The sequence below is a fragment of the Rhea americana genome, unplaced genomic scaffold (assembly GCF_003343005.1).
Source record: "Rhea americana isolate MKP2758 unplaced genomic scaffold, rheAme1 scaffold_67, whole genome shotgun sequence".
Lineage (NCBI taxonomy): Eukaryota > Metazoa > Chordata > Aves > Rheiformes > Rheidae > Rhea > Rhea americana.
In genome coordinates, this window is record NW_028186834.1 from 1423198 (window position 1) to 1436059 (window position 12862).

At 37.0% G+C, this 12862-nt stretch overlaps 1 protein-coding gene across 1 annotated transcript in view; it reads right to left on the minus strand.

Annotated features, from left to right (window-relative positions):
• The window catches only part of THSD7B (thrombospondin type 1 domain containing 7B), a 260059-nt gene extending 253460 nt beyond the window's left edge, over nt 1–6599 (minus strand). Inside the window, exons 1-2 of the mRNA XM_085320933.1 lie at nt 6512–6599; nt 4603–4773 (exon numbers count right to left, since the gene is read on the minus strand). Of these exons, the coding sequence (XP_085177059.1) occupies nt 4603–4738 (136 nt within the window). The 5' untranslated portion in view covers nt 4739–4773; nt 6512–6599. The remainder of the gene's footprint in view (nt 1–4602; nt 4774–6511) is intronic.
• Nucleotides 6600–12862: the final 6263 nt, after the last annotated feature.

A 12862-nucleotide genomic window follows, 5' to 3' on the forward strand; every position in this document is an offset into this window, starting at 1 on the left:
AAAAAAAAAAAAAAAAAAAAGATACTGGTAGTAATTCTGACAAAAGTTTTGTGTGTTCACTTGTGACAGTAAAACTTCTGGAAGATAGGAAGATAGGTTTGGTGAGCCGTAAGTCCACAAATACCAAAAGATTAATGGTTTATTCTTCAGGAAAAATCTCTCCTACTGTGATCAGCTGCATTAACAGTTGTTTCCCAGTCTGATATCTTACTTCCAACATTCTTCCTACTCACRAGAGTAATCATGTCCCTTCTGGCCTACACTCCCACTGGGATCTATTTATTTCATGGACTGAATTAYAGATGAAGGAGTCACCAGGATAGAACATCTAGATTTTAATTGTCCTCTTCTTCTCTTTTGTACTACACAGTATATTATTTCCACATTAAAGAGCATTTTACCAGATTTAAAGAACTTTTCCCTAAAAATTAAAATAGCTTCATGATAAAAAAAWTTTTAATAATACTCTCTGCATTAAAAAAGCCCCATCACAGCTGTTGCTTTTATAGTCACCTTTATGGCATGTATCTCTTACCCCTTTCAATTTTGATAATACTTTGGGGAAACAGCACATGTGCTGTTACTGATGTTTGGTTTACATGGGAGCTAAAGACATCAGAAGCAATAGTGGATGTCTATCCACTTGCCAATGTAACTTGCCAGTATAACTACAAGTGCCTCTGGGAAGGGCTGTTTTTCCTGCCAACAGTCATTTATGGATCTCTTCAAAGCATTTTGTAATCCTAATTATCAGCCCTTTGCTGTAAGACACCTGAAGGTTTTCCTATGTTGTACGTATTTTAGACTGAAGAACTTAACGTCAGAGTTTCTCCACAAAGTAAAAATTAAGGTTGAGGACTCGTGCATAGCAATATTCTATTTACAGTTTTAAAAGCTTATTACAACATTGTCATATCTGCATTAAAGATCCCAATCACTTTCAGGACTATTCAAGAGATGATATTTCACACAGTGAAATACGCACATTGCTAACTGGATATCACATTAGACAATATTAATTTACAAGGGTTTAAAAACCAATTAAATTTTCTCAAGATTCTATCACTAAAACTGCTTTGTTAGTGAGCAAGTGCTGGAAAATTATTCAGCTACTTAAGGTCGTTGAGTAATTTAATTGGTATAATTACTGCTTTCGTGTTTGGCTGGTGGTCACAAAATAAGTATCTGACAAGAAATGGCTTGAAACTAAAAGACACAGTATATAGATATTTAGATATTAATATATTCCTCTACAAAACTAGAAGCTAAAAGTATCTGATTTTTTAAAAGCTACAAACAAGTAAAATGCAAGTGCTAACTCTCTGAATAGCTGAGGAAGGAGTATGTACGAAGTATTTCAAAATCACTCTGCCAAGCTCTCAGATTTTAGAAATACAGAGCCAATTTTGTTTGCAGATGTAGTGACTTCAATACAACCGCTCTCATCCACACCAGGMCCATCATGCCCAGAGTAAAAATGCACGAGTCTTCATTAGATATAGACAAGAATTTAGGTCAAAAAAACCCTKCTTTATACACCAGAGGGCTGATACAGAGGACTTTTTTGCATCTCTATTAAGAACGCACATCTTTGAACTCCTTGGTGCTAGGAAACATCACCAGAGTACCTACCAATTTACGGTCTTGAAGACACAGCATCCAGGATCACCATAATCTTCTCCTTTGATTACAAAATATGCAGCATTTTAATAACAAGCTCAATTCCTCTCAAGCACGTAACTTGCCATGCTTGCAACAGACAAGATTTAACATCGAAACAGATTATCTTTTTTCCTATTAGGAATTGCTCATTTCTCCACGATTGTTTCGGTAGGAAATGACAGTAAATTCAGGTTTTCTTTGTATTAGAATAGATCTGCTCAGTTCTGACATTAAAACTATTCAGCATTGGATTTGGTATGTTTTGTATTCATTTTTTGTACTAGACACACTGGTCCTCAAAGTACAGCATGAATTCTTCTATTACATATGCCACAAATCTCACTAGCCCAAGATCTCTATGCTCTAAATCCCAAGATTGTTTTATTATTAATAATATCCTACAGTATCAGGTTTTATTAACACCTTGACTCTCTGGATCTACTTGTTCATCCAAGTTATCATCCCTTTCTTCCCAAAACACCTTAGTGTAATCTCTTTCAAAAAAAAAATATATCATTGCGATTAACTCTTCCTGAAAAAACATGTAAAATGAAGTAAAAAAAAAATAATAATAATCATAATAATAATGATGCATACAGAAGCAAACCACATATGCAACCCTGATGGCAAAGACATGCAATTATCTACGAGTATTCTTTTGTAATTTCAAGGTCACCACATCTTATTTTCATACATATGCTCCTAAATGCTTTAGAAATGAAATCTGCAACATATACATAATGCCAGAATTATCCAATAGAGGTCATTAGATTATTTTCTATACCATGACATGGTAAAATATACTAACACCATTTCACCAAGATTTTCCCAAAATAAATATCCATTCAGATAGCAAAGATCAATTTCAGTCAGTTGTGTTATTTCTTAGAGTAATTCTTAGACTGAGATTCAGAATTTAGAAATGCTTTTTTTCATTACTACTGCAGAGCTGTTTTCTTAACTTCAAAAATAATACTTTGTTTCATTAGCAAAATATAAAATATCTTGAGTGAACGCACTCTTCCTTTCAAAAATAACTAAATATTTTTCAGTTTCACATTTAAATTTTAATCAAACTTTCAAGAAAATATTCCTAAACAAAAATGAAAATTTTGCTTACAAATATAAAAAGATTTAAGACAACTTGAAGAAATCCCGTTTTTGMCAAACAAGACAACTGATGTCGCTCAAAATTCACAAATTATTTTCATTCAAAAATAAATTTCACAAAGCACTGCCTTCTGTCTCTATCATTACATATGCATCAAAAGTGCACAAAAACACTATTAGTATTCAACCTTTTTAAAAYTAGTCTTGAAATCTCAGATATTTTTGATTCACTGTGGGAGACACGAGAACCCACTTTTTTTTTCCTTGCATCAGGAACACATATCTTTACAAAGAGCTCAATGAATGGACACATCACTGGACTTTCAGAGCACAGTGTCACATGTCCATGGAAGCTTGTGACCATCTTTTCTTAGTTCTAAATATAACCGCATCAGTTTTCAAAGCACCAGTAGTTCTTTACTGTCTGCTAGAATCATGAAGACAAAATAAAATTTTACGAATTCCAATGCACATCTCTAAAAGCTTACAATACACTTCAGATGTSAAAAGTATAATAGAACTGAAGGGTCTAATTTGTCCTCAAGAAAACAACTTCATCTTTCAATACTTGTTCAAAAATCATGTATACAACAGTGAATTGAASAAAGACAGTTTGTCAGTTTGTACTGTTTACTTCCTCATCATTGTCCATGCACAATTTCGTGAAAATTTTGTTTAGAAACATGCCATCAGATCCCACTTAACCAGCACTCTGCCACTGTGCAGCAGCTAAGATGAGAAACTTGCAGTAACCCTACCAGAATGGTAGGAATCCTCCCAGGACAATTGTTTCATTTTCAAGCTACTTCAGTCTCTTACCTTCTCTTGCACTATGATTAAAAAAGAAATAAACAAAAAACAACAACAAAATGCAAGAACAAGAAGAGGGGAAATCATGTTTCTATCAAATTTAACCATTCTGCTGCTTGATCATAAGCAGACAAGCCTTTTTGATCCTAGTATAGCTTTGGCCTCAGTGATATTCCTGAGCAATGACTATCCTATCCCAACTGCATATTTCTGAGGAAGTACTTTCTTTGAGAAAACATTTTCTGAATTTGCCAATGTTCCCATATCACTGAACAGTCTTTGTTCTCATGTTATGTTACAAAATAACCCTGCTTGAGCAGGGGGGTTGGACTAGATGATCTCCAGAGGTCCCTTCCAACATCAACCATTCTGTGATTCTGTGAAAATAAGCATGTGATTTATGTACCATGTATCATGCTTAGTTGTATAYATTTTTAYGATATCATCTCTTATTTATCTCCTTCCTAGCACTACGGATCTCAATGCTATCAATATGACTTCAAGAAAAAGCTTTTAAACATTGTGTGCATTCAATTTTCAACATTCAAACACTGCATGCATCAATTTCATTGGTGGATAGAAGGAATTCACTAAATATACCAATGAAATGTTAAATATGAGAAAATGAACCAAGAAACATAATTTTGACTCAGTTCATTCTGAAAGGTGCTGGTGTGACCTTTTCATTCAAATGTGAAAAGAAAATGATTAAATATTTCWGAGGAAGTAATACTCAGATGACATCAGTATCTGGTAAGTTTTTTATTCTTAGATTAAAAGCATTAACGAGTCCAAAATTCTATTCTGGAGTCACTTTGGTGCGTAATACTGCAATAAATACGAAGATTACTAATTTAAAATAAAAAACAAAATACTCATTTTTCAGTTAAAAAAAATTATAAACGGAAGACATTATCAGGCTTTTTTATTTCTTACTATGATAAAACAGAATGGAGAAAGAGCACTCCATCCTCAATACAGAAAATGTATAGTAAATAAGCCAACATATCTTTTCCCTACCTGTTTTCCAGACAAAATGATCTTTCCTGGCTTCCAGATGAGCTGCTTGTAACAGCAAGAATACAAACAAAAGGAAGGACTTCCCCAGGCCTTGCCATGCCCAGTGAGGAGAAACCCAGTTCTGTTGTAGAAGCATAATTCAGATAATACTGTCTCTTGTCTTCTTCAGTCCTATAATTAATCAAAAGAAAGTTTCTTAGAAGACAAGGCAAGGCAACAGGTTCAGTCTAAGGGTAAGGTGCTGGCACTGCATTTCATAGTCCCTGTGTGYCTGGTTCACTGAGGATAAAGTTGCTATAGAGGCTCAACTTGGAGGTGGGGGGAGAGAGAGAGAGAGGGAGAGACTGGCAGCTCCCAGAGGGCCTGCAGTCCCATCCTACAAAGACAGCCATTGTAAAAGCTTTTAGCAAGTTCTAAAAAAAAAAAAAAAAAAAATTTGCGAGTGCAAATAAATGACAAGGGATCTGGTAAGTGTGTCACGTGTCTCTTTCCACTATTTAATTTATCTTTAGCATGAATATTATCACATTATAGGCAGATTAAACCAAAGCTTGGAATGGATTCAAGGTGCAAAATTCAGCTCTGAATACAGATCCCATGTCCTACATTTTAAGATCATTGACAACTGAAATACCAGATTTGGAAATGTTTTAGCTCCATGCAATGTATTAACACAGTACAGACAAAAGCAACATTGAGAAATACAGTAGGAAATTCAGGGAAGCAGGGGACTGCTTACAAGTATATGATGAGCCAGCCTGGAAGGGAAAACTAAAAATTCAGAGGAATACCATAATCATATTATGAGTGAGAGAGGAACGTATCGACTCCTGTTGCTGGAACAGTTTCCCTTTGAGTAACTCCTTGGAAGTAAGAATTGTGCTACATCGGAAGCCCAGAAGAATGCCACTTTGGCACAGTCCAAACAGTTTTGAAATACCGAAACATGCTCGCAGTACCTGCCACACTTAATAAGCAAGAGCCGCTTTCTGATGTAAATTTATATATTACATTTTTCTTATGTAATAACTTTTGTATTTATATCATGTTCATATTCTCAGCACATCTCTACTCGTTATTACTGATTAATCCTGCTTTTATACGTAAAAATGTCACATGCATATTGGAGTAAGCAGAAAGGTAAGATCCATCTTCAACATTTGTCTTCACTACTTCAATATTACTGATTTTCATTAAAATTATCAGTTATTAAAAGGTTAGTGMAGAAAATTCCATTACATTTCTAACCTTATGAAAACCAACATTGTTATAATACATAATATACAGTATAGTTCTTGATAAGAAACTAAAGATAAACYTGAAAATAGTATATACTGAAAATACTGTAAAACTTTTAATTTCAAACTGTATTTAAATTACTTTGAGGCATTTACTGTCATGAGCAATTCATGTAATTATATTTAATCAGATATTCACTAACTGCAATGGTATATACACTGCTATATCTGTTATCTGGTTTAGTTCATTCACATGTTTTATATGAACAGCAAATTGTATGACCTGAAAAACTTGTCAAATTGAACAAATACAGTAATGCACGCTATGTAACAGGTTTACTGCATTTCTCATGTTTTTTGGGGGTTAATTTAGAGTTTAGGATTTCACACCTAATTCTGAACACAATCTGCAGAGTCCCAACACTTGTTCAGTGCAATGCARCCCATCAGGGGCCCCGTAAAAAGCCCAACTGAAGCTCAGAAACTTTGAACGTTCTTCAGCAATGAGCCGCCAAGGGCCCAGTTCCTCGGGCAAAAAGATGTTACCTCAACACAAACACAGCAGAGAAGACCTTAGGAGAGAGCGAGCAGTTCTGAGCCACCCTGCAATTACGTGGGGGGTTGGTTGGTTGGGTTTTTTTAAACCATCGCTCATCTAAATAAGCACTCACCTCACAAAGAAGAGCTGCGGATGAGCAATTCCCCTGGTATCCTCAGCGTTACAGTCACCATGTATGACAGCCAGCAAACGGAGTCACCAACTCGCTGTCAGGGGAAAGAGAAGAGATTAGTGACATTAGCTGTTCACACGCAAAAGCGCAACCCAAGCACAGAAGTCAGGCAGATGCTCCGAGGCAAGGACAGGCTCAGGGCCAGCAGGCCCAGCACGGCGCCCACGAGCTTCAGGGCTGCGCTCCAGTCCGGGGAGAGCGCAGGAATAACAACATGTCCTGGGCAGCTCAAGGCACGGAAAGGGCAAACCCAAGGTAAACTCAGCAACAGCTGATAAAGATGCTGAGATTTTTAATGAAGCACAAGTAGCACTAATCAGCTTCTTTCTAAATATACTTCCTCCTTCTCAGCGTTAAAAGGGTCAGTAAACAGCAGTAAATCCCTGAGGGTAGCAGAATCCTGCCCAAAACAAGGGGTTTCACATATGTTCATTCTTTGGGCAAGCGACAAAGATAACAGACCGCGGCTCCCTGTGGAGCAAGAACAGAGATTACATTAAGTCAGAAAACTAGAAATAAATTAGACACCATGAGACTGATTCTAATCTCACCTACACCAGCAAAACTCAGCAGAGTCCACCGACTTACACCACGGCAAGCACAATGAAAATTTGTCTGTGTATCTCAGTTTGTATAACACAGTTTGAAACAGGACCAGTTCTGCCTTGATATGATAAAAAAATTATTGTACAGGCAACATATGCTATCTACAGAAACATGAATAAATTACATTATGAAGGCCACCAACACTTCACATCAAATTTAGCTACAGTATATCTCAGCTTCCAAATGTGTCAGCATGGCTAGCTGTAAATTGACAAATATAGTGGAGAAAAATGGAAAAAAAATGGAAATTCATATTTTAAAAAGTGACTTCACTGAGACTACTCATGATTAAATTCATATAACTGCTTAAATTTGTTCAAGATGCATGCTTTACTTGAAAATTATCTTGCTTTTCCAAAACTGATTATCTAGATTTATTCAACATACTTCAGCATACAAGCCTGGCGAAGTAAACTTCCACAGTAATAAATTCTCATGAAATTAAAATAACGAGGTGACCYGCTGTTGACTTCATCACATTTGAAGCATTAGATACGAGYGGGCTCTTAATTTTCTTCCCTTTGTCCAGCATCGCAGTCAGAAAAAATGAGGGTATTCTCATCCATCAGTTACAAGGTGGTTTTGGAAACGACACATGCAAGTTTTTGGATGACCTTAGCAAAGCATTATCTTATTTCCTGTTAATTCCGTTAATGACAGAACTAAACAAAACTAGTTTTAAAGAACAGATTTTCACTTCAGACACTTGAATTCCTACTGAAAACAAGCTATTCAAGTATAGCATCAATGTTACAAATGARTAACTATGCATAGAGTTTACAAATGCCTTATTTTTCTTAAAAGTTCAAAATTAAATTAAATTTTGAACCTCAGCAAAATATCCAGCAATCAAATCCTGCCCTAATCACTGCTTAGCTGGGTGAAGAAAAAGCRAGCCTCCCTGAAACTCTTCCTGGTTTCCAGCCCACTACACAGACAACYGCAAGACACAGCCGAGCACTCGGCGGCAGATGTTTCCAAGTAACAGCCACTGTGCTAATCCAAGAAACATTAGAGTCCTCAGAAGCATCCAACACTGCAAGACAAAAGATTGATGGTCTAATATTTACTCCCCAGTCCGCACATATTGCACTGCTGGAGAAGGGACCAGTTGCTCCTTCTGCAAGTATCTGCCGGACACRCTATTTCTTTAGACTTTCTGCACCATTTCAATGGTTTATAAAAATTCAATCTGGCTCTATTCCRACATTTATACAGCATTTATTACTGAACTTAGAAAATTTTAAAAAATCAATTTAAACAGATGTGAATCTAAGATACGATTTTAGCCATGTTATACATCAATTAAATTCCTCTCAAGTTCACTGGGAGTGGTGACCTCCCATGTTACAGGTAAATCTGACCTCCTCCTTTTCCCCCCCCCCCTTATGAGAAGGGAATGCTTACAAGGACACCTGGATAGCATTCTTCATTTAAAATACATGATGCAATTAGAACAATTCCAAACAACTTAAATAGCAACAAAAAAAGAAACTGCAGATCTTATATCTGGCTATAAATCATTTGGCAGGTGTCTAGTACAAAGATAAGCATCATTAATCATGARTAAATTTTCTTAACACAGAAGTAAATAGCAATTATGTAACTGTATGCCTACCATGTACAGCACAAACCCACTACTTGTGATATTCGAAGACAATTTGGTCCTTTATAGCACACACTTTATACCCAGGTAGCAGTAAAGTCTGCCTTGTCTTCTCAAAAAATTGTTATCCAAAGAACATGTTCTGTGCTGTTCCAAGACAGCAGAATGCCTGGCCGAGAACTGTAAAGGTTCATCACCACCCACAGGTCCTGCAGACCATCACCAGGGTGTGTATCTTAAAGTAATGTAATAATAAAAAAAAATGTAATGATAAATGCAGTAAAACTACACTGCCTTATTTCCATATAGAAAATATGCAGTACAGAGTCTTTCACTTACACATTTGGAGAAAGACAGTCTTCTGGTTAAAGTACAGGCACCTTAAATTCTATTTCCAGCTGTGTCAAACTGTGAAAAACCACTCAAGGTCATATTCTGACACTAACACTTTATTCTACAAGTATTCCCATTGATTTCAGTGGAGCGACTCTGCATATATGAAAAYGGTAGCTTGATTTTCTATGCCCCCACTTCTTCATCTGCAAACTTCAGTAAAGGACATTTATGCTTCTTCCAGAAGCATTTTAARATCCTGGATGAAAACACACTGTGTGAATGCGCCAGATTCACAGATCTGGTTGACAACTGCCAGTGACTGTTTCTGTCATAAGCGGTCACTCATAGGGAATCAAAATATTAAGMTGCATAATTCTTTGGTAATTTCCTACAATAACTACGAGGGTAAATAATGCCTACGAGAACATCTGGTGTTAATACATCTGCATATGGAAGATAATTACAAACAATTAGCAGACAGTCTAAAACAGCCTGCTTCGGACTAGGAGTAAGCTTGCATACTGCTCGCTGTGTTTATGCTCCAGTCTGTGCCCATGCTTCTCCCCAGTAACCAGTCTGGAAGGGGAAAACACAGTAAGGAGCATTACCTCCCTCCCAAGCATCCCAGCCCCTCAAGCCAGAGGAAGCTTAACCTATATACAGTCTGGTCCCTTTACCAGTATAAGCAAGTTTTCTCAGTATTTGTTTGCTGAAAAACCTAGTAGGTATTCWCTGTCTTTACCAGTTACATTTGCAAATTCAGGTATTTCTGTGATTCCTATAATCAAATTGCAAGAATCCATTAATTACTCCATGGGTTTTTTTCTGTTCAACAGTACTTGTTTCTTCTCCCAGAGCTATGGAAAATCCTGAGGATTAAAAGCTAGAAGAATGTGAAACTATTCTACTGCCAATGAAGTGTTTCTTAATTTACACTGATTTATTTGGGATAAAAACCAAACATAAGTTTTCCTGCTTTACTTTTTGTGCATCCTAAAACATAACAAAGGCAGGTTTGAATTCAGGAGTTTAATTATAAACTTAACTAAGTGGATTATAATAAAAGATGTTCTAGAGATGGAGCTCAAACTGATGCATTATGACTACATTAAAGAAAACACCAGAGAATAGACTTTCCATCAGCAGAATGACTTTAATTAAAACAACGCTAGAACAGGACTCTCCTCTGGAATGATACTGCTGTTAAATCTAGTTCACTCTAAGTGCTTCCAGTGTATTATATGGAAGTACACTGGACTTTCAATAACAAAAAGTATATATGGTTTCAATTTTTTTCTGAGGAACCCCAGTTCAGAAGATCAGTTAAACATAGTTGAAGCAAAATTGGTTTCATTTGCATATATATGACTTACATTCTGTCAAAAGARCAGAGATTTCAAACACAAGATTTCAAAAGTTTGTGAGAGAACGGCATCATCCTGATTACTCCTCAATTGCACAACCACACACCTTTTTTCTGCAGCAGCTCTTCTGGTTGAGAGCAGGACGAATGATGCTCAGCAACTGAGGAGCCCACATCTCCTTCTGCACAAATCAATCACAACTAGGCGTACCTGAAGGCTATCCCAGCCTTGGCGTTTTCCATCGCATTCAACTGTCATGGACTTTTCCGGGATCTCAACACTGTGCCTTCTTGCTCAAAGTAAACTAGTTTACCTTCACTAATACCCTTCAAGCTATTATCATGCTTTTCCCATGGAGAAATTAAGACCATAACACACTGCTTGTGAACTTTAGCATCAACATTTCTTGGGCAGCAGAACACAGAAAGTTTCCAATAACTTTAATTCTAAGTGATCTTTCCACATTGTTTGGGCACTTTTGTATATTTACTTAAATACRTAACATACAGCTGTAACAAGTCAAACCAAAATCTGTGTAGTCCTGTATCCTGCCTCTGACAAGAAGCCAATACCAATTGCTTAGGGTACATCATTAAGAACAGAGCAYGCAAAAATGATATTCTCCTTATATTTTCCCAGTATTCCCAGCTTACGCGCTTCTGAGTCAAAATGAAGGAGATCTCTGCACCTGATAGCCCTCAACAGAGTTCATTCCTATAAATTTATGGACTTTATAGAAGCTGAACCTAGATAAGCTTTCTGCAGCCACCCATGGACACCTCTTTGTGCTGCCTGCTGTGTGTCAGCCAACACAGCAGGACACAACACAGGAATAAGTGCAGTGGGGTTTTCGTGCTATGCCATGTACTTTGGGTCACAGCAAAACTTTATGGTTTTGAAAATAAAAAAGTTTCTTCATTCGTTTTTCATTGCTGAGAGAAAACTTTGAGTTCGTTATCAATTTACTATTCTGCTGTATCTTTCAGCATTGGCACTGGATGAATTAAAGGTCCTTTAAAACTCAGCTATATCTAAGAACTGCAGTCACAGTTGCATGGATCTTGGAGTACTGTTAAATTGCAATTAATAAGACAAAGAGAGCTGGCACTGGTTCCAACGCTATTTCAGTGTTATTGCAAGTTATTGTTCAAAGAGGGTTACTCTCTTCACTAGCAAAACATTGCATATAATGCGCATTCAGCAATATAATATCATTTGAAAACTACTTTTTAAACTATTTTCCTTTAACAAGTAAACCTGGAAATCAGACTCAGCACATAGCAGACTCCCTACTTTGGCATTCACACCGCAAATGGAAAGCTTCGAAATCACAAATTATAAGGCAACACAGTTTAAGAAAACCCCTCTCCTAACCACTGCTGCAGGAACAATGGCAGATTTTCCTCGCATCCCCATTAGAGTGCCTTCAGTTCACAGAAATTCAGCTGTTTCACTGCAGTGATTTTCTTTTGCATTCTGACATTATTTTGTATCATTTGACATGAATATGGCATTACAGCTTGCAGGTCAGGTCTCCCCCACCATCAGCGGAACATGGCCACCACAATCAATCTTTTGTGTTTATCAATTTTAAACACAAGATTAAGAATCAGACAGAGTACCACAAAGCGTACAAACTCGGCAAAATTTCAGCTCTGTTTTGTAGGGGAAGGGCCACCTGCTTCCCTCTCAGCTCTGGTCTTTCCAAGTGCTGCAGGACGTGACTGAKCTCCTGCGATCAGTGCTTCACGCTGCCGTTTGGAGAGAGAGACACAGTAAGATGCTCACCTCCATCTCCGCGATATTTCAACAGTGGATGTCAGGCAYAGCGATAAGGCTCACGCGGCTTTCCTGAAAAAGATGAGCTGCCTCTTACTAGCATATAACCTGCCACAGGAGTGGCCTATCTGAAGCTTATCTCTACTTTAAATTCTACACTCTACACTTTCATGCAACAACCAGAGCAACTGAGCGCATGTACATATCTAAGCATCTGACCAAACAAATTAGCTAGAKATATGCAGGAAAACGCTACAATTTTAACTTGATACTCAGTTCTGGAGAGAATACTGAGGAGTTCAAAACTGAACCCCACCAGCTGGTGACTATGACTAAAATAACCCTGGATCCACAGCCTGCTGTTGTACAGCTGTACAAAAATGCAGAGAACAGTCTCAATATTCCTTGAATATATAAAGTTTTCTTCTGCTGTAATGCCTACATTAACAATATCTTTTCAATAGTAGTTCTATCTGGATTTTTGCCCCTACTGTTTTGCAGCTCATGCTACCTATCTGGTCTATGCACGAATGAGTTAATACAAACAGATGCACACATATCCACAAGATAAATTCCATTTCAAAAACTCATTTTCAAAGT